This window comes from Pelophylax lessonae (assembly GCF_965119305.1).
Source record: "Pelophylax lessonae genome assembly, chromosome: 6".
Taxonomy (NCBI): domain Eukaryota; kingdom Metazoa; phylum Chordata; class Amphibia; order Anura; family Ranidae; genus Pelophylax; species Pelophylax lessonae.
Window position 1 is genome coordinate 325,262,380 of NC_138773.1, and position 18,786 is coordinate 325,281,165.

At 43.8% G+C, this 18,786-nt stretch overlaps 1 protein-coding gene across 2 annotated transcripts in view; it reads right to left on the reverse strand.

Moving 5' to 3' along the window:
* SEMA5B (semaphorin 5B) overlaps positions 1-18,786 on the reverse strand; it is a 295,097-nt gene that overhangs the window by 195,131 nt on the left and 81,180 nt on the right. For both annotated transcript variants that reach the window (XM_082262187.1, XM_082262188.1), the window contains exon 5: positions 52-150. In XM_082262187.1, coding sequence (XP_082118313.1) covers positions 52-150 — 99 coding nt within the window. The remainder of the gene's footprint in view (positions 1-51; positions 151-18,786) is intronic.

Sequence of the window (18,786 nt, forward strand, 5' to 3'; positions counted from 1 at the left end):
AAAAGGCTTCCTCCCTCCCGCCATGCCCCTGACACATCACATAGGGATTACCTGGCGACTCGTGCACACCGGTGAAAAGGCGTTGGTCCCGCAGGTGAACACTCTCTTCCCCGTCACAATCAGGACTCGGACGTAGTTCTGACATTCCTCCTGGAACATACAGAGAGAAATAACACAAATCATTCCCAGAAATTCAACCCAATCAGCGGATGGCGCTCACATTCCACATCAGACTGCAGGAATCCCCTCCTGACATCTCCCCATACTCTGTGCTCATATGGAAGACAGGTCCTCTTTATTAATGGCCATGAGCTGTGTTGCATTATTCTATTGGTATTTACATTGCCAGACCCTCCTGATGTCTGTGGCCCCTGTGAGGTGCTGTGCCCCCAGGAGCTGGAAACGTGTGACACCCCCCCTACATAAATCCCCCCCCCCCCCCTCCATGTTCACCAGCCCACCATGATTTACATTTCTCCATTGAAGTGTCAGAACACACAGAGACCTCCCTGTAATCTGTCTGCCAGGAACCAAACGTGTTTACTGCATGTGTGCTCCATAGATGGAGATAAAAGCAGTGCAGGGCCCCGGGGCCCGACTATGATAAAAGCTTTATTTATAGGAAACCTAAACAGAGAACTAAAGACAGCAACCAGATAACACCAACACTGAGCGACACCGTCATATTATATATCACATCGTCGCTCTCCATATACAATATATATTATACAGGAGTGACATCACCGCTCTCCATATATAAGATATATTATACAGAGTGACATCACCGCTCTCCATATATAAGATATATTATACAGAGTGACATCACCGCTCTCCAGATATAAGATATATTATACAGAGTGACATCACCGCTCTCCATATACAATATATATTATACAGGAGTGACATCACCGCTCTCCATATATAACATATATTATACAGAGTGACATCACCGCTCTCCAGATAAAAGATATATTATACAGGAGTGACATCACCGCTCTCCAGATATAAGATATATTATACAGGAGTGACATCACCGCTCTCCAGATATAAGATATATTATACAGGAGTGACAACACCGCTCTCCAGATATAAGATATATTATACAGAGTGACATCACCGCTCTCCAGATATAAGATATATTATACAGAGTGACATCACCGCTCTCCAGATATAAGATATATTATACAGGAGTGACATCACCGCTCTCCAGATATAAGATATATTATACAGGAGTGACATCACCACTCTCCAGATATAAGATATATTATACAGAGTGACATCACCGCTCTCCAGATATAAGATATATTATACAGGAGTGACATCACCGCTCTCCAGATATAAGATATATTATACAGGAGTGACATCACCGCTCTCCAGATATAAGATATATTATACAGGAGTGACATCATCGCTCTCCAGATATAAGATATATTATAGAGGAGTGACATCACCACTCTCCAGATATAAGATATATTATACAGAGTGACATCACCGCTCTCCAGATATAAGATATATTATACAGAGTGACATCACCGCTCTCCAGATATAAGATATATTATACAGGAGTGACATCACCGCTCTCCAGATATAAGATATATTATACAGAGTGACATCACCGCTCTCCAGATATAAGATATATTATAGAGGAGTGACATCACCGCTCTCCAGATATAAGATATATTATAGAGGAGTGACATCACCGCTCTCCAAATATAAGATATATTATAGAGGAGTGACATCACCACTCTCCAGATATAAGATATATTATACAGGAGTGACATCACCGCTCTCCAGATATAAGATATATTATACAGAGTGACATCACCGCTCTCCAGATATAAGATATATTATACAGGAGTGACATCACCGCTCTCCAGATATAAGATATATTATACAGAGTGACATCACCGCTCTCCAGATATAAGATATATTATAAAGGAGTGACATCACCACTCTCCAGATATAAGATATATTATACAGAGTGGCATCACCGCTCTCCAGATATAAGATATATTATACAGAGTGACATCACCGCTCTCCATATATAAGATATATTATAGAGGAGTGACATCACCGCTCTCCAGATATAAGATATATTATACAGAGTGACATCACCGCCCTCCATATATAAGATATATTATACATAGTGACATCACCACTCTCCAGATATAAGATATATTATACAGGAGTGACATCACCGCTCTCCAGATATAAGATATATTATACAGAGTGACATCACTGCTCTCCAGATATAAGATATATTATACAGAGTGACATCACTGCTCTCCAGATATAAGATGTATTATACAGAGTGACATCACCGCTCTCCAGATATAAGATATATTATACAGGAGTGACATCACCGCTCTCCAGATATAAGATATATTATACAGAGTGACATCACTGCTCTCCAGATATAAGATATATTATACAGGAGTGACATCACCGCTCTCCAGATATAAGATATATTATACAGGAGTGACATCACCACTCTCCAGATATAAGATATATTATACAGAGTGACATCACCACTCTCCAGATATAAGATATATTATACAGAGTGACATCACAGCTCTCCAGATATAAGATATATTATACAGAGTGACATCACCGCCATCCAGATATAAGATATATTATACAGAGTGACATCACTGCTCTCCAGATATAAGATATATTATACAGAGTGACATCACCACTCTCCAGATATAAGATATATTATACAGAGTGACATCACCGCTCTCCAGATATAAGATATATTATACAGAGTGACATCACCGCTCTCCAGATATAAGATATATTATACAGAAGTGACATCACCGCTCTCCAGATATAAGATATATTATACAGAGTGACATCACCGCTCTCCAGATATAAGATATATTATACAGAGTGACATCACCACTCTCCAGATATAAGATATATTATACAGAGTGACATCACCGCTCTCCAGATATAAGATATATTATAGAGGAGTGACATCACCACTCTCCAGATATAAGATATATTATACAGAGTGACATCACCGCTCTCCAGATATAAGATATATTATACAGGAGTGACATCACAGCTCTCCAGATATAAGATATATTATACAGAGTGACATCACCACTCTCCAGATATAAGATATATTATACAGAGTGACATCACCGCTCTCCAGATATAAGATATATTATACAGAGTGACATCACCACTCTCCAGATATAAGATATATTATACAGAGTGACATCACCACTCTCCAGATATAAGATATATTATACAGAGTGACATCACCGCCATCCAGATATAAGATATATTATACAGAGTGACATCACTGCTCTCCAGATATAAGATATATTATACAGAGTGACATCACCACTCTCCAGATATAAGATATATTATACAGAGTGACATCACCGCTCTCCAGATATAAGATATATTATACAGAAGTGACATCACTGCTCCCCAGATATAAGATATATTATACAGAGTGACATCACCGCTCTCCAGATATAAGATATATTATACAGAGTGACATCACCGCTCTCCAGATATAAGATATATTATACAGAAGTGACATCACCCTTCTCTAGAACAGTGTAAATATTTATTACCCCTCCAGCTCCAGTCAGTGACTTGGCCTAGGCTGAGATGATGTCATCAGTCTGTTGCAGGCAGGAAGAAGCATTTCCCATGTCTCCCCTCCCCCAGTGATCAGAATGCAACACTAGAACTCTGTAGCAAATCATAAGGTAAGAGGCTGCAGCAGGGGATGATCTGTGTCAGACATTTGTAAACACCAGGAAGTAGCTGGTGCCTCCGGATGATGTCTGCATAAAGCTGGCGCTGTCTTTCTGGAGAGAAAAGCTGATGCAGGCATTGTCAGTGGGAGTTGCTGTGATCTATGTATAGCTGGCAGTGTTACACGGACACATTACATGGGATGCCCAGGGCTGCTTTCAGGGGGGGGACAGCCCATACACATGTAGGGGGCCTGGGCGTTCTGAGGGGCCTGGCCGCCCAGGCCCAACCAATGTCTTTGCTGGGTTGGCATGTCTCTTTGCAGAATATGTGAGGATATCTCTTTGCTGAATTAGGATGTCTCTATGCTGAATCGGGCTATCAATATGCTGAATCGGGCTGTCGATATGCTGGATTTGGAAGTCTCTTTGCTGGATTGGGAAGTCTCTTTGATGGATTGGGAAGTCCAGGCCCAACCAATGTCTTTGCTGAATTGGGATGTCCCTTTGCAGAATATATGGGGATGTCTCTTTGCTGGATTAGGATTTATCTTTGCTGGATTGGGAAGCCTCTTTGCTGGACTGGAATTTCTATGTGCTGGATTGGGAAGTCTCTTTGCTGGATTGGGAAGTCTCTTTGCTGGATTGGGAAGTCTCTTTGCTGGATTGGGAAGTCTCTTTGCTGGATTGGGAAGTCTCTTTGCTGGATGGGGAAGTCTCTTTGCTGGATGGGGAAGTCTCTTTGCTGGATGGGGAAGTTTCTTTTCAGGATGGGGAAGTCTCTTTGCAGGATGGGGAAGTCTCTTTGCAGGATGGGGAAGTCTCTTTGCAGGATGGGGAAGTCTCTTTGCAGGATGGGGAAGTCTCTTTGCTGGATGGGGAAGTCTCTTTGCTGGATGGGGAAGTCTCTTTGCTGGATGGGGAAGTCTCTTTGCTGGATGGGGAAGTCTCTTTGCTGGATGGGGAAGTCTCTTTGCTGGATGGGGAAGTCTCTTTGCTGGATGGGGAAGTCTCTTTGCTGGATGGGGAAGTCTCTTTGCTGGATGGGGAAGTCTCTTTGCTGGATAGGATTCATTTTCATATATTAAGTTGTAAGAGTGTTAAAATCAAAGTGGGTGCACTGAAGGACTCGGTGGGAAGGCCGGTGGGAGGATTCGGTCGGATGGCCAGAGGGCAGGCCCTTGGGATGTTGGTTGTCAGGCCCAGAGGGACCCCACCCTAAGGCTGTGTAAGGGGCCCCAGAATTTCTGATGGCTGCCCTGGGGATGCTGCAGCTCACCTAGAAATGTGTTGCACAGACGTGCCGATACAGGTAATCTAATATCATGTCAGGTCACAATAGATCAGAATGGGGTCATTTGCCGGCCCGGTTATTGCATTGCCGGCGGTGTTTAAGCGATGATTGGACGGTATTAAGATTAGTGAAGCGCCACGAAGACGCCGCCGGCTCGCCGCGCGCCGGTAATCTGCAGACGTTCGCTCTCATCACAACGAGTCCCCCATGTATTCCTTAACGCGTCTCTTCCCTACGAGGGTTAAAGCGTCGACTCCATTAAGAAAACAGCAATTCCCATCGACTTCTAACAATTCACCACCGGCGCCTTCCGCGACCCCGCAATAAAAAAAACCGCGTCCCATTGTCCCCATCGCAGAGAAAAAAAAAACCTCTCCCGCGCTGATTGTTCCCTTCCCCGTAATTTTATTGTCAATTTGAAGAGTGTTATTACGCCGCGCTCACATTCCCCGCTTTAATTTCTTCCCGCGTTCTTGTTTGCTTTCGGCTTTCCGCGCACGTTTCAGAAATAGGATGAAATGACTAAGTATGTGGGGGGAGGGGATGAAAGGCTGGAGGAAGCTATCATTATTATTAAGTGAAAATGGGCCCGCGGCATTACAGCGTTTAACCCGCTAAATTTATTCTGCGGGGTGACTAATACGCGCGACGCATAATATCCGAGAGTGACGCAACGCTGAGAACGTCGCCGCCGCTCACAGATAACGGGGACGGCGCACTAGAAGGAGATATTCATCAACGCCGATCACCGCGAGAGGCGGAGAAATCTCACAGCCAATACAATTACCCTATGAAGATCACTTATATTATGGGGTGCCGGGGAATTACAATGTAACAACAGTAAAAGATCGCTACATTGTGATGTCTTCATGTTATGGTGTGGAGGGGAATAACAATGTAACAACAGTAATAGATCGCTACATTGTGATATCTTCATATTATGGTGTGCCGGGGAATAACAATGTAACAACAGTAAAAGATCGCTACATTGTGATATCTTTATATTACTGTATAGGGTGCTGAGTAATTACAATTTAAAACCATAATAGATCGCTACATTGCGATATCTTCATATTATGGGGAGCTGGGGAATTACAATGTAACAAACAATCCTCCCCCGGGGCTGTAATTCGGCAATAAAGGAGAAGCAGCAGACCCATGAGCCTTTCTCCCTGCTCTCTCCTTCAATCCGTATGTTCCTTGTTAGCACCGTAAAAGATTGCTACATTGTGATATCTTTATATTATGGGGTGCCGGGGAATTACAATGCAACAACAATAAAAGAGCACTAAATTGGGATATCTTCATATTATGGGGTGCCGGGAATTACAATGTAACAACTATAAAAGATCACTGCATTGTGATATCTTCTATTATGGGTTGCTGAAGAGTTACAATGTAACAACCAATCCTCCCCCGGGCCTGTAATTGGACAATAAAAGAGAAGCAGCAGACCGTTGAGCCTCTCTCTCCTGCCTGCTCTCTTCTTCGATTCGTATGTTCCTTGTTAGCACCGTAAAAGATTGCTACATTGTGAATAGCTTCATATTATGGGGTGCTGGGAAATTACAATGTAACAACAATGTAACAACAGTAAAAGATCGCTACATTGTGATATCTCCATATTATGGGGCGCCAGGGAATTACAATGTAACAACCGTAAAAGATCGATACATTGTCATAACTTCATATTATGGGGTGCTGGGGAATTACAATGTAACAACTGTAAACGATTGCTACATTGTGTATCATCAGCATCAGCAGAATGATGAGCCCCTCTCTCTGCTCTCTCTTAACATGTTACTACAACAGCCCTCCTGATTGGCTCATTGTGCTGCTTCTCCCTCCCCCAGCCTGTGATTAGACAGTAAAGTAGAAGCAGCAGACTGATCATTTATAAGCCCCTCTCTCTGCTCTCTCCTATCAGCAGCATGTTCCATGTTAGCACATGAGCACTAGTGCAACTTATTGGCTGCTTGCGCTGCTTCTCCCTCCCCCAGGTCTATGATTGGACAGTAAAAGAAGAAGCAGCAGACTGACGAGCCCCTCTCTCTGCTCTCTATCAGCATTTTCCCTGTTAGCACATCAGCAGAACTACAGCGCACCTGATGGCTCATCGTGCTTCTTCTCCCTCTCCCAGTCTGAACTCAGCTGTACTGGGAAGCCAGATCAGATTCAGGTACTTAAATTGTTTTTTTTTGCTTTATTTGAAAGAATACATTTGCCAAAATACAATATAACAGATTTATTTGGAAAAATGTTTGGTCAGCCAGAGATCTGAGGGTCGAGGCACCACATCCCGAAGAAAATTACAGAAAATGTGTATGCGCAAACGGCGGGATTTTTAGGGTGCTGAGATTCATGTGACACAATATATTCATAAAATCACAAATTTTCATTGTATTATACAAATATTAAAAACAACAATATGTATAAAACCATAGAAAATCCATGCAGTCATTGTGTAAATACAGCAGCATTAGCTCAACGTGTTTCACCAATCAATGGCTTCATCAGGAGATTTGTAATACATCATACAGTACTTTACCAGTCTCCTGAGGAAGCCATTGATTGGTGAAACACGTTGAGCTAATGCTACTGTATTTACACTATGACTGCATGGATTTTCTATGGTTTTATAGCACAACATGTTTCACCAATCAATGGCTTCCTCAGGAGACTTGTAATACATCATACAGTACTTTACCAGTCTCCTGAGGAAGCCATTGATTGGTGAAACACGTTGAGCTAATGCTACTGTATTTACACAATGACTGCATGGATTTTCTATGGTTTTATAGCACAACATGTTTCACCAATCAATGGCTTCCTCAGGAGACTTGTAATACATCATACAGTACTTTACCAGTCTCCTGAGGAAGCCATTGATTGGTGAAACACATTGAGCTAATGCTACTGTATTTACACTATGACTGCATGTATTTTCTATAGTTTTATACATATTGTTGTTTTTTTTAATATTTGTTTAATTCATTGAAAACTTGTGATTTTATGAATATATTGTGTCATATGATTTTCGGCACCCTAAAAATCCTGCCGACTGTGCATACATATTTTTGACAAACTTATATGGGTTTAGATACACTCTAATGGCTCATATAGGACCCGATCCTAGAATTTTGGGGGCACCCGGGAGGCACAGGTGAAGCATACAACCTTGCACCAAACCTTGTACCAAAATGTAATCTGATTCTTTAGCCCCGCCCACCAAAAAAGAAATTGGACATTACATGCTGAAAATAAATAATAGAGTGAGGTCACCCAGCTTTGCATGAGATAATGGGAACACATAGGGGTCTACTTATAAAAATATAATAAATTTGATGGACGAACGTCACAAGAATTTGCCCTGCTGAATTCTGACTGTATTTTGCTCAATATACGGATTTCCTATGATAATCAGCCCCATCTAGAGGCCAGAATGTGTTCCTTTGTCTTGAAATAACTCAATGAAGAACGGCCAGTAGAGGGAGCCGTGTTCACAGGAGGGCAAGGCTCTCACTTCAGGAAGGAGGGCATGGACAATAACGCACCCAGCCCCCCCCCCCCCTCTGGCCCCATCGTTTGTAAAAGTGGGAGGAATAGAGCCCCATCATTGGTGTCAGTGGGAGGAATAGTGCCCCATCATTGGTGTCAGTGGGAGGAATAGTTCCCAGTCATTGGTGTCAGTGGGAGGAATAGTTCCCCATCATTGGTGTCAGTGAGAGGAATAGTGCCCCATCATTGGTGTCAGTGAGAGGAATAGTGCCCCATCATTGGTGTCAGTGGGAGGAATAGTGCTCCATCATTGGTGTCAGTGGGAGGAATAGTGCCCCATCATTGGTGTCAGTGGGAGGAATAGTGCCCCATCATTGGTGTCAGTGGGAGGAATAGTTCCCCATCATTGGTGTCAGTGGGAGGAATAGTTCCCCATAATTGGTGTCAGTGGGAGGAATAGTGCCCCATCATTGATGTCAGTGGGAGGAATAGTGCCCCATCATTGGTGTCAGTGGGAGGAATAGTGTCCCATTGTTGGTGTCAGTGAGTCAGGGGGCAAACAAAGGGTTGCATCCGTTCCACTGGCCACAGTTTGGAGATCACTGATTATACCTAATATAGTAAGGAGGAGGAGGAAGCGATTGGTTTTGGGTTATGATCAGATTCTCATTGTAAATATCGCATTGAATTGTAGATTATTTTTATAACCTACTTCTATAGGGAGACTTATTCCGGAGTGATGCACAATTATCTGCTTCACTGACGCCGAAACGTTGGTGAAGCGGAATAATTCATTACCGCCACGCCGGGCTGCGATCTTCCGCGCTCTTCTGCTCGCTCGCAGATAAGAAATATGGAGGCTGATTACATACTGGCTGGGATGGCGGATGAGCGGAGCTGGGAAATGTACTTACCTCTTCATTCTGTACACTGGGAGTCCTCTGCACCCAGCACAGCGATGGGCCAACCCAACCCTACAAAGCGGCCATACACAGTGCAGCTCACAGCATCCTCAGGGGAGGAGCCGGATATACAGAGACATCTAAATTCTGATTAATAAACTCCGCCCACATTAGAAACACTCTGAATATAAAAGAAATGAGGAATGAAGAGCTGACAATTCAGTAAAGTCTTCCTGAGCTCCCCGCATTCCCCGCCATCACCGCATCCATATGGAACCCCCCTCTGTCTGCTCAGAGCGTCTCCCCCCTCCCCTGAGCCTTGGCCGCACAAATATCGTCAGAACGCAAAAATTCTCTGATTTCCTTATCAATGTGAATCCGGGAGGAAAATCTGAGCGCGGCTTCACTTCTCGCACCAAGGGGCTCACTTCCCGCACCAAGGGGTTCACTTCCCGCACCAAGGGGCTCACTTCCCGCACCAAGGGGCTTCACTTCCCGCACCAAGGGGCTTCACTTCCCGCACCAAGGGGCTTCACTTCCCGCACCAAGGGGCTTCACTTCCCGCACCAAGGGGCTTCACTTCCCGCACCAAGGGGCTTCACTTCCCGCAACAAGGGCTTCACTTCCCGCAACAAGGGCTTCACTTCCCGCAACAAGGGGTGATTATTAGAGCAGTTCTTGTTTTTAGGCCCATAAGGAAATGTTTTGTCTATCGCATGTTGCAACGTGTTGGTAGCGGTACAAAACGCTGCAACAAAATCTGCCATAAACTAGATGGACCTGTGTCTTATATCAACCTGTAACTATGTGTCTGTGCAACAATGGAACTATGTAACAGTATCTGTATAACAATGTTACTGTGTAACTATGTAACAGTGTTACTATAGAAATGTGTAACTATGCTACTGTGTAACTATGTATTTGCGTGACTGTACACATAAGTATTTGCTTAACTGTGTAACTATGTAACAATGTAACTATATAGCTGTGTAATTATGTAATTGGATAACTATGTAACTATGTAGCAGTGTAACTATGCAACTGTGTAACTATGTAACAGTGCAACTATGTAATTGCATAACTATGGAGCAGTGTAACTTTGTAATTGTATAACTATGTAACTACAGTGCCTTGCGAAAGTATTCGGCCCCCTTGAACTTTTCGACCTTTTGCCACATTTCAGGCTTCAAACAAAGATATAAAACTGTAATTTTTTGTGAAGAATCAACAACAAGTGGGACACAGTCATGAAATGGAATGAAATTTATTGGATATTTCAAACTTTGTTAACAAATAAAAAAACTGAAAAATTGGGCGTGCAAAATTATTCAGCCCCTTTACTTTCAGTGCAGCAAACTCTCTCCAGTAGTTCAGTGAGGATCTCTGAATGATCCAATGGTGACCTAAATGACTAATGATGATAAATAGAATCCACCTGTGTGTAATCAAGTCTCCGTATAAATGCACCTCCACTGTGATAGTCTCAGAGGTCCGTTTAAAGCGCAGAGAGCATCATGAAGAACAAGGAACACACCAGGCAGGCTGGAGATACTGTTGTGGAGAAGTTTAAAGCCGGATTTGGATACAAAAAGATTTCCCAAGCTTTAAACATCCCAAGGAGCACTGTGCAAGCGATAATATTGAAATGGGAGTATCAGACCACTGCAAATCTACGAAGACCTGGCCGTCCCTCTAAACTTTCAGCTCATACAAGGAGAAGACTGATCAGAGATGCAGCCAAGAGGCCCATGATCACTCTGGATGAACTGCAGAGATCTACAGCTGAGGTGGGAGACTCTGTCCATAGGACAACAATCAGTCGTATACTGCACAAATCTGCCCTTTATGGAAGAGTGGCAAGAAGAAAGCCATTTCTTAAAGATATCCATAAAAAGTGTCGTTTAAAGTTTGCCACAAGCCACCTGGGAGACACCAAACATGTGGAAGAAGGAGCTCTGCTCAGATGAAACCAAAATCAAACTTTTTGGCAACAATGCAAAACGTTATGTTTGGCGTAAAAGCAACACAGCTCATCACCCTGAACACACCATCCCCCACTGTGAAACATGGTGGTGGCAGCATCATGGTTTGGGCCTGCTTTTCTTCAGCAGGGACAGGGAAGATGGTTAAAATTGATGGGAAGATGGATGGAGCCAAATACAGGACCATTCTGGAAGAAAACCTGATGGAGTCTGCAAAAGACCTGAGACTGGGACGGAGATTTGTCTTCCAACAAGACAATGATCCAAAACATAAAGCAAAATCTACAATGGAATGGTTCACAAATAAACATATCCAGGTGTTAGAATGGCCAAGTCAAAGTCCAGACCTGAATCCAATCGAGAATCTGTGGAAAGAACTAAAAACTGCTGTTCACAAACGCTCTCCATCCAACCTCACTGAGCTCGAGCTGTTTTGCAAGGAGGAATGGGCAAAAATTTCAGTCTCTCGATGTGCAAAACTGATAGAGACATACCCCAAGCCACTTACAGCTGTAATCGCAGCAAAAGGTGGCACTACAAAGTATTAACTTAAGGGGGCTGAATAATTTTGCACTCCCAATTTTTCAGTTTTTTATTTGTTAATAAAGTTTGAAATATCCAATAAATGTCGTTCCACTTCATGATTGCGTCCCACTTGTTGTTGATTCTTCACAAAAAATTACAGTTTTATATCTTTAAGTTTGAAGCCTGAAATGTGGCAAAAGGTCGAAAAGTTCAAGGGGGCCGAATACTTTCGCAAGGCACTGTATGTAGCAGCATAACTATGCAACTGTGTAACTATGTAATTGTATAACTATGTAGCAATGTAACTATGCAACTGTGTAACTATGTAGCAGTGTAATTGTGTAACTATGTAATTGGATAACTATGTAGCAGTGTATCTATGTAACTATGTAATTGGATAAATATATGTAACAATGTAACTATGTAGCAGTGTAACTATGCAACTGTGTAGCTATGCAACAGTGTAACTATGTAATTGTATAACTATGTAACAGTGTAACTATGTAGCATTGTAACTATGATACTGTGTAACTATGCAGCAGTGTATCTATGATACAATAACTATGTAGCAGTGTAACTATGATGCAGTAACCATGTAGCAGTGTAACCAAGACCCAGTAACTATGTAGCAATGTAACTGTGTAAGAGTATTTTATTTCAGCCTGTAACAATGTAGCTCTGCTGTGTAACAATGTAAATATGTAATTGCGGAATGGTATATCTATGTAATTGTGTAACTATGTGCCGATGAAGCCATGTAACAATGAAATTGTGTTACTTTGTAACAATGTAACAGTGTTCTATTCTCCAGCACACACACGCAGGTGGTGTAAACTGGCACCGCTGAAAACGAGTCTCTTGTTTTTGCATTGGGGCTGCACTGAGTAACGCAGCTAATCGCATGTGGTGTGAAATCGATGAGAATAGGGGGGGCCTCTCTGCCCCCCAAGGTCCCTATAATGGGGTAAAGGTGCATTGTACGGACTCTCTGACTTCAGCACAGCTGCAGCACTTGCTGGAAAGCCTTTGCAGCTCCCACAATGCCGCCACTCATTGCCCGGCTGGCACCGTCGCCGTCGTTTCGTCGCTCTGAGCGGATTAGCGAGGGAGTAATAATGGATTTGTGACGGCTGATAGTTCTCTACCTTCCCCGCCAATCCCCCAGGTGACAGCAGAGGTGATTTATTACGCAGAGTCCCACCTGAACCCGCCGCAGCATCTCGCCCGGCACAGCGGGGACCTTTCACCACAGCAACACCATTATTAAAGTGTTTTATGCAACAATTGCTCTTGTCTGCAATTAAATCTCTGAACACAGCTCGGTGGATGGCGGCCAGGAACTGGCTGCTTCCCAGCTCAGAAAAAAAAAGAGGCTGATCCATTGCCGCGGCGGAACAATATAACCGCAACTTCACCGGGCGCAACGCGTCTGAAATTATAGATCTCTGGTCGGTGGACTCGCCCCCCAACTTCACAGGGAAGCATCTGATAACAGCCGCTGAGGGGACTCAAATTGTCGCTTCCATGAACTTTCCAAAACTGCCTATTAACCGCTCAGCTGCTGCAAGCGCTGAAAAGCGAGAGCGCCGCCCACTGCGCAACAAACGGGCAGCGTGCAGGATCCGGGAGAATAAAGAGGGCAAAATAAAAGAGAAAATCCATCCAAACAGGGAGATACCCGAGTGAGGAGTTTATATTGGGGGCACATTTTACCCACCCAAATACTTATAAATGATTGGACATCCTCCTATGCTCCCCCCACCTCTGGCTTTCGTGTCACTGCCCCGCCCCCTGCCACCAAAAACGTAGAATTGTAGAAAAGTGTCTGTTGTGTACTGGATATTATAAATATTGACAAATAATTTCAAGAAGCAGAAATCTATTGGCCATGTCCCAATGACAGCCACACCCACTACAGGCGTAGGCGACCACATCTGTTAACATTGCATCGTCATTGGCTAATGTGTAACCACTTAAGGACCACGCCTATTTCTGATACATGATGTTTACAGATTAAAATCAGTATTTTTTTTATAGAAAATTACTTAGAACCCCCAAACATTATATATATATATACAGTGTCTTGCGAAAGTATTCGGCCCCCTTGAACTTTGCGACCTTTTGCCACATTTCAGGCTTCAAACATAAAGATATAAAACTGTAATTTTTTATGAAGAATCAACAATAAGTGGGACACAATCATGAAGTGGAACGAAATTTATTGGATATTTCAAACTTTGTTAACAAATAAAAAACTGAAAAATTGGGCGTGCAAAATTATTCAGCCCCTTTACTTTCAGTGCAGCAAACTCTCTCCAGAAGTTCAGTGAGGATCTCTGAATGATCCAATGTTGACCTAAATGACTAATGATGATAAATAGAATCCACCTGTGTGTAATAAAGTCTCCGTATACATGCACCTGCACTGTGATAGTCTCAGAGGTCCGTTTAAAGCGCAGAGAGCATCATGAAGAACAAGGAACACACCAGGCAGGTCCGAGATACTGTTGTGGAGAAGTTTAAAGCCGGATTTGGATACAAAAAGATTTCCCAAGCTTTAAACATCCCAAGGAGCACTGTGCAAGCGATAATATTGAAATGGAAGGAGTATCAGACCACTGCAAATCTACGAAGACCTGGCCGTCCCTCTAAACTTTCAGCTCATACAAGGAATATCCAATAAATTTCGTTCCACTTCATGATTGTGTCCCACTTGTTGTTGATTCTTCACAAAAAAATTACAGTTTTATATCTTTATGTTTGAAGCCTGAAATGTGACAAAAGGCCGAATACTTTCGCAAGGCACTATATATATATATATATATATATTTTGCAAAGTCTCTGGAGAATAAAATAACGGTCATTGCAATATTATATGTCACACAGGATTTGCGCAGCGCTCTTTTAAACGCACTTTTTGGGGGGAAAAAATACACTTCACTTAAAGAAAAAAAAAAAAAACAGTAAAGTTAGCCCAGTGTTTTTGTATACCGTGAAAGATGATGTCACGCTGAGTAAACAGATACCTAACATGTTATGGTTTAAAATTGCGCACACTCATGGAATGGCGACAAACTAGGCGAGGATTTAACATTTTTTTACAGTTACCAGTTTAGAGTTACAGAGGAGGTCTTTTTCTAGAATTATTGCTCTTGCTCTGACGATAGCGGCGATACCTCACATGTGTGATTTGAACACCGTTTACATTTGCGGGCACGACTTGCGTATGCATTTTCTTTGGTGCATGAGCGCATGGGGACGGGGGCGATTTAAAAATGTATTATTTATTTTATTTATTTATTTTTTATTTTTTATTTTTCATTGTTTCTTTAAAAATAAAAAAATAAATAAAAAAATCTGATTACTTTTATTGCTGTCACAAGGAATGTAAACATCCCTTGTGACAGTAATAGGCAGTGACAGGTACTCTTTATGGAGGGATCGGGGGAATGTGACAGTAATAGGCAGTGACAGGTACTCTTTATGGAGGGATCGGGGGGGAATGTGACAGTAATAGGAGTGACAGGTACTCTTTATGGAGGGATCGGGGGGAATGTGACAGTAATGGGAGTGACAGGTACTCTTTATGGAGGGATCGGGGGGAATGTGACAGTAATAGGCAGTGACAGGTATTCATTATGGAGGGATCGGGGGAATGTGACAGTAATAGGAGTGACAAGTACTCTTTATGGGGGGATCGGGGGGGAATGTGACAGTAATGGGAGTGACAGGTACTCTTTATGGAGGGATCGGGAGGGAATGTGACAGTAATAGGAGTGACAGGTACTCTTTATGGAGGGATCGGGGGGAATGTGACAGTAATGGGAGTGACAGGTACTCTTTATGGAGGGATCGGGAGGGAATGTGACAGTAATAGGAGTGACAGGTACTCTTTATGGAGGGATCGGGGGGAATGTGACAGTAATGGGAGTGACAGGTACTCTTTATGGAGGGATCGGGGGGAATGTGACAGTAATAGGCAGTGACAGGTACTCTTTATGGAGGGATCGGGAGGGAATGTGACAGTAATAGGAGTGACAGGTACTCTTTATGGAGGGATCGGGAGGGAATGTGACAGTAATAGGAGTGACAGGTACTCTTTATGGAGGGATCGGGGGGAATGTGACAGTAATGGGAGTGACAGGTACTCTTTATGGAGGGATCGGGGGGAATGTGACAGTAATAGGCAGTGACAGGTACTCTTTATGGAGGGATCGGGGGGAATGTGACAGTAATAGGAGTGACAGGTACTCTTTATGGAGGGATCGGGGGGGAATGTGACAGTAATAGGCAGTGACAGGTACTCTTTATGGAGGGATCGGGGGGAATGTGACAGTAATGGGAGTGACAGGTACTCTTTATGGAGGGATCGGGGGGGGGGAATGTGACAGTAATAGGCAGTGACAGGTACTCTTTATGGAGGGATCGGGGGGGGAATGTGACAGTAATAGGAGTGACAGGTACTCTTTATGGAGGGATCGGGGGGATGTGACAGTAATAGGCAGTGACAGGTACTCTTTATGGAGGGATCGGGGGGAATGTGACAGTAATAGGCCGTGACAGGTACTCTTTATGGAGGGATCGGGAGGAATGTGACAGTAATAGGAGTGACAGGTACTCTTTATGGAGGGATCGGGGGGGGGAATGTGACAGTAATAGCGGTGACAGGTACTCTTTATGGAGGGATCGGGGGGAATGTGACAGTAATGGGAGTGACAGGTACTCTTTATGGAGGGATCGGGGGGGAATGTGACAGTAATAGGAGTGACAGGTACTCTTTATGGAGGGATCGGGGGGGGATGTGACAGTAATAGGCAGTGACAGGTACTCTTTATGGAGGGATCGGGGGGATGTGACAGTAATAGGAGTGACAGGTACTCTTTATGGAGGGATCGGGGGGGGATGTGACAGTAATAGGCAGTGACAGGTACTCTTTATGGAGGGATCGGGGGAATGTGACAGTAATAGGCAGTGACAGGTACTCTTTATGGAGGGATCGGGAGGAATGTGACAGTAATAGGAGTGACAGGTACTCTTTATGGAGGGATCGGGGAGGAATGTGACAGTAATAGGCAGTGACAGGTACTCTTTATGGAGGGATCGGGGGGGATGTGACAGTAATAGGAGTGACAGGTACTCTTTATGGAGGGATCGGGAGGAATGTGACAGTAATAGGCAGTGACAGGTACTCTTTATGGAGGGATCGGGGGGGATGTGACAGTAATAGGAGTGACAGGTACTCTTTATGGAGGGATCGGGGGGAATGTGACAGTAATAGGCAGTGACAGGTACTCTTTATGGAGGGATCGGGGAGGAATGTGACAGTAATAGGCAGTGACAGGTACTCTTTATGGAGGGATCGGGGGGGATGTGACAGTAATAGGAGTGACAGGTACTCTTTATGGAGGGATCGGGAGGAATGTGACAGTAATAGGCAGTGACAGGTACTCTTTATGGAGGGATCGGGGGGGATGTGACAGTAATAGGAGTGACAGGTACTCTTTATGGAGGGATCGGGGGTCTAAAAGAAGTCACTTAAAAAAAAGGTTTTTATTATTTATTGGTGACAGTGACAATTGAAGTGACAGTGTATAAAAAAAAAAAGAAAAAATGTAAATAAAATAAGCAACATTTTTTTTTTTTTTTAAGCGCCCTTGTCCTACCCAAGAACTCAGCACAGGGATGGTGGGAAACTGCCATTCCACTCCCTGACAGCGAGGTGTGAGGTTGCTGGTTCCTTAGCTCGTGTGCTTCCAGAAGCCAGGGGCTAGAGTTGTTTCTCTGCCCCAGGAGGGATGCTGGATCCTGGGGAGGACCCCGGCGGGGGCCCCCTGGATAGGCCTGAGACTAGGCCTCAGCCTATGGAAGACATGGAGCTCGGCCCAAGGAGGGGTGAATCCCTATCTACCTTTAGACGGAGGATTGTGGACAAGCTGACAAGGATTGAGAAAGAGGAGGAGAAATTGGCAGCTTTAAAAACTGAATTTAAAAAGAAAAAGTTGTATTGTGCCAAACTGTACAGTAAGAAGAGACCGGCTCTGAGGCCTGAATTAAAGGACTTGGAGCAAGCTTTGAGGAAGCAGAAAGAGTTGGTGAGCTCTCTGAAGGAAAGTAGCGGAGCTTTTAAGGAAAAATACAGGAATGAGGAACGTTTCAGCCGTATGAGGAGAGGAACCGTTTCCAGCATGGAGAGTGACCCAGCCAGTGAAGAGATGCAGGTACCGACAGAGTCAGCAGAGAGTGAGAAAGTGGGCCCGGAGGATGAGCCCAGCTCTTCAACACCTCAGACATCTGCTGAGCCCCCAATGGCGGAGGCCTCTGTCTCCCTCCCTCTGCAGCAGCAATGTGGAACATCTGAGCAGGAGGTTGAGGGGGGTACTGGCATGTTGGAGTTCATCGCTGAGCTGGAAACCCCTCTGGATGGAAGAAAGTTACATTTTTCTGCGGATTCCTCAGATGAGGATATGGATACCGTTCCTCGCCCTATTAAAGAGAGACCTGTGGAGAGAGGAACATTCACCATGAAGCCTGCAACAACCAGGAGGAAGTTTGATCCCACCATCAGCCATGACACTGCAGAGGTAACAACACAGCAAGCAGGTACAGTGTGTGTGCAAGGTGGTGATGTGAACTTTAATGACAATGTGCTTGCTGAGGGTTGTAGTGCTATGGGCTGTCAGCCCACACCCATAGACAATGTGCAGCATGCAGTGCAACCTGATGCACCTGCTAAAAAAACTTTAAATGCGATTGGTGGGAAAACTGAAAATAACTTTGAGCTTTTGGTTGAAGTGTCTGCAGAGAGGAGCACCACGGACATTGCAAAGGCTTTTCCTGACCCAGATAAAGCTGTTGTTCCTGAAAATGGT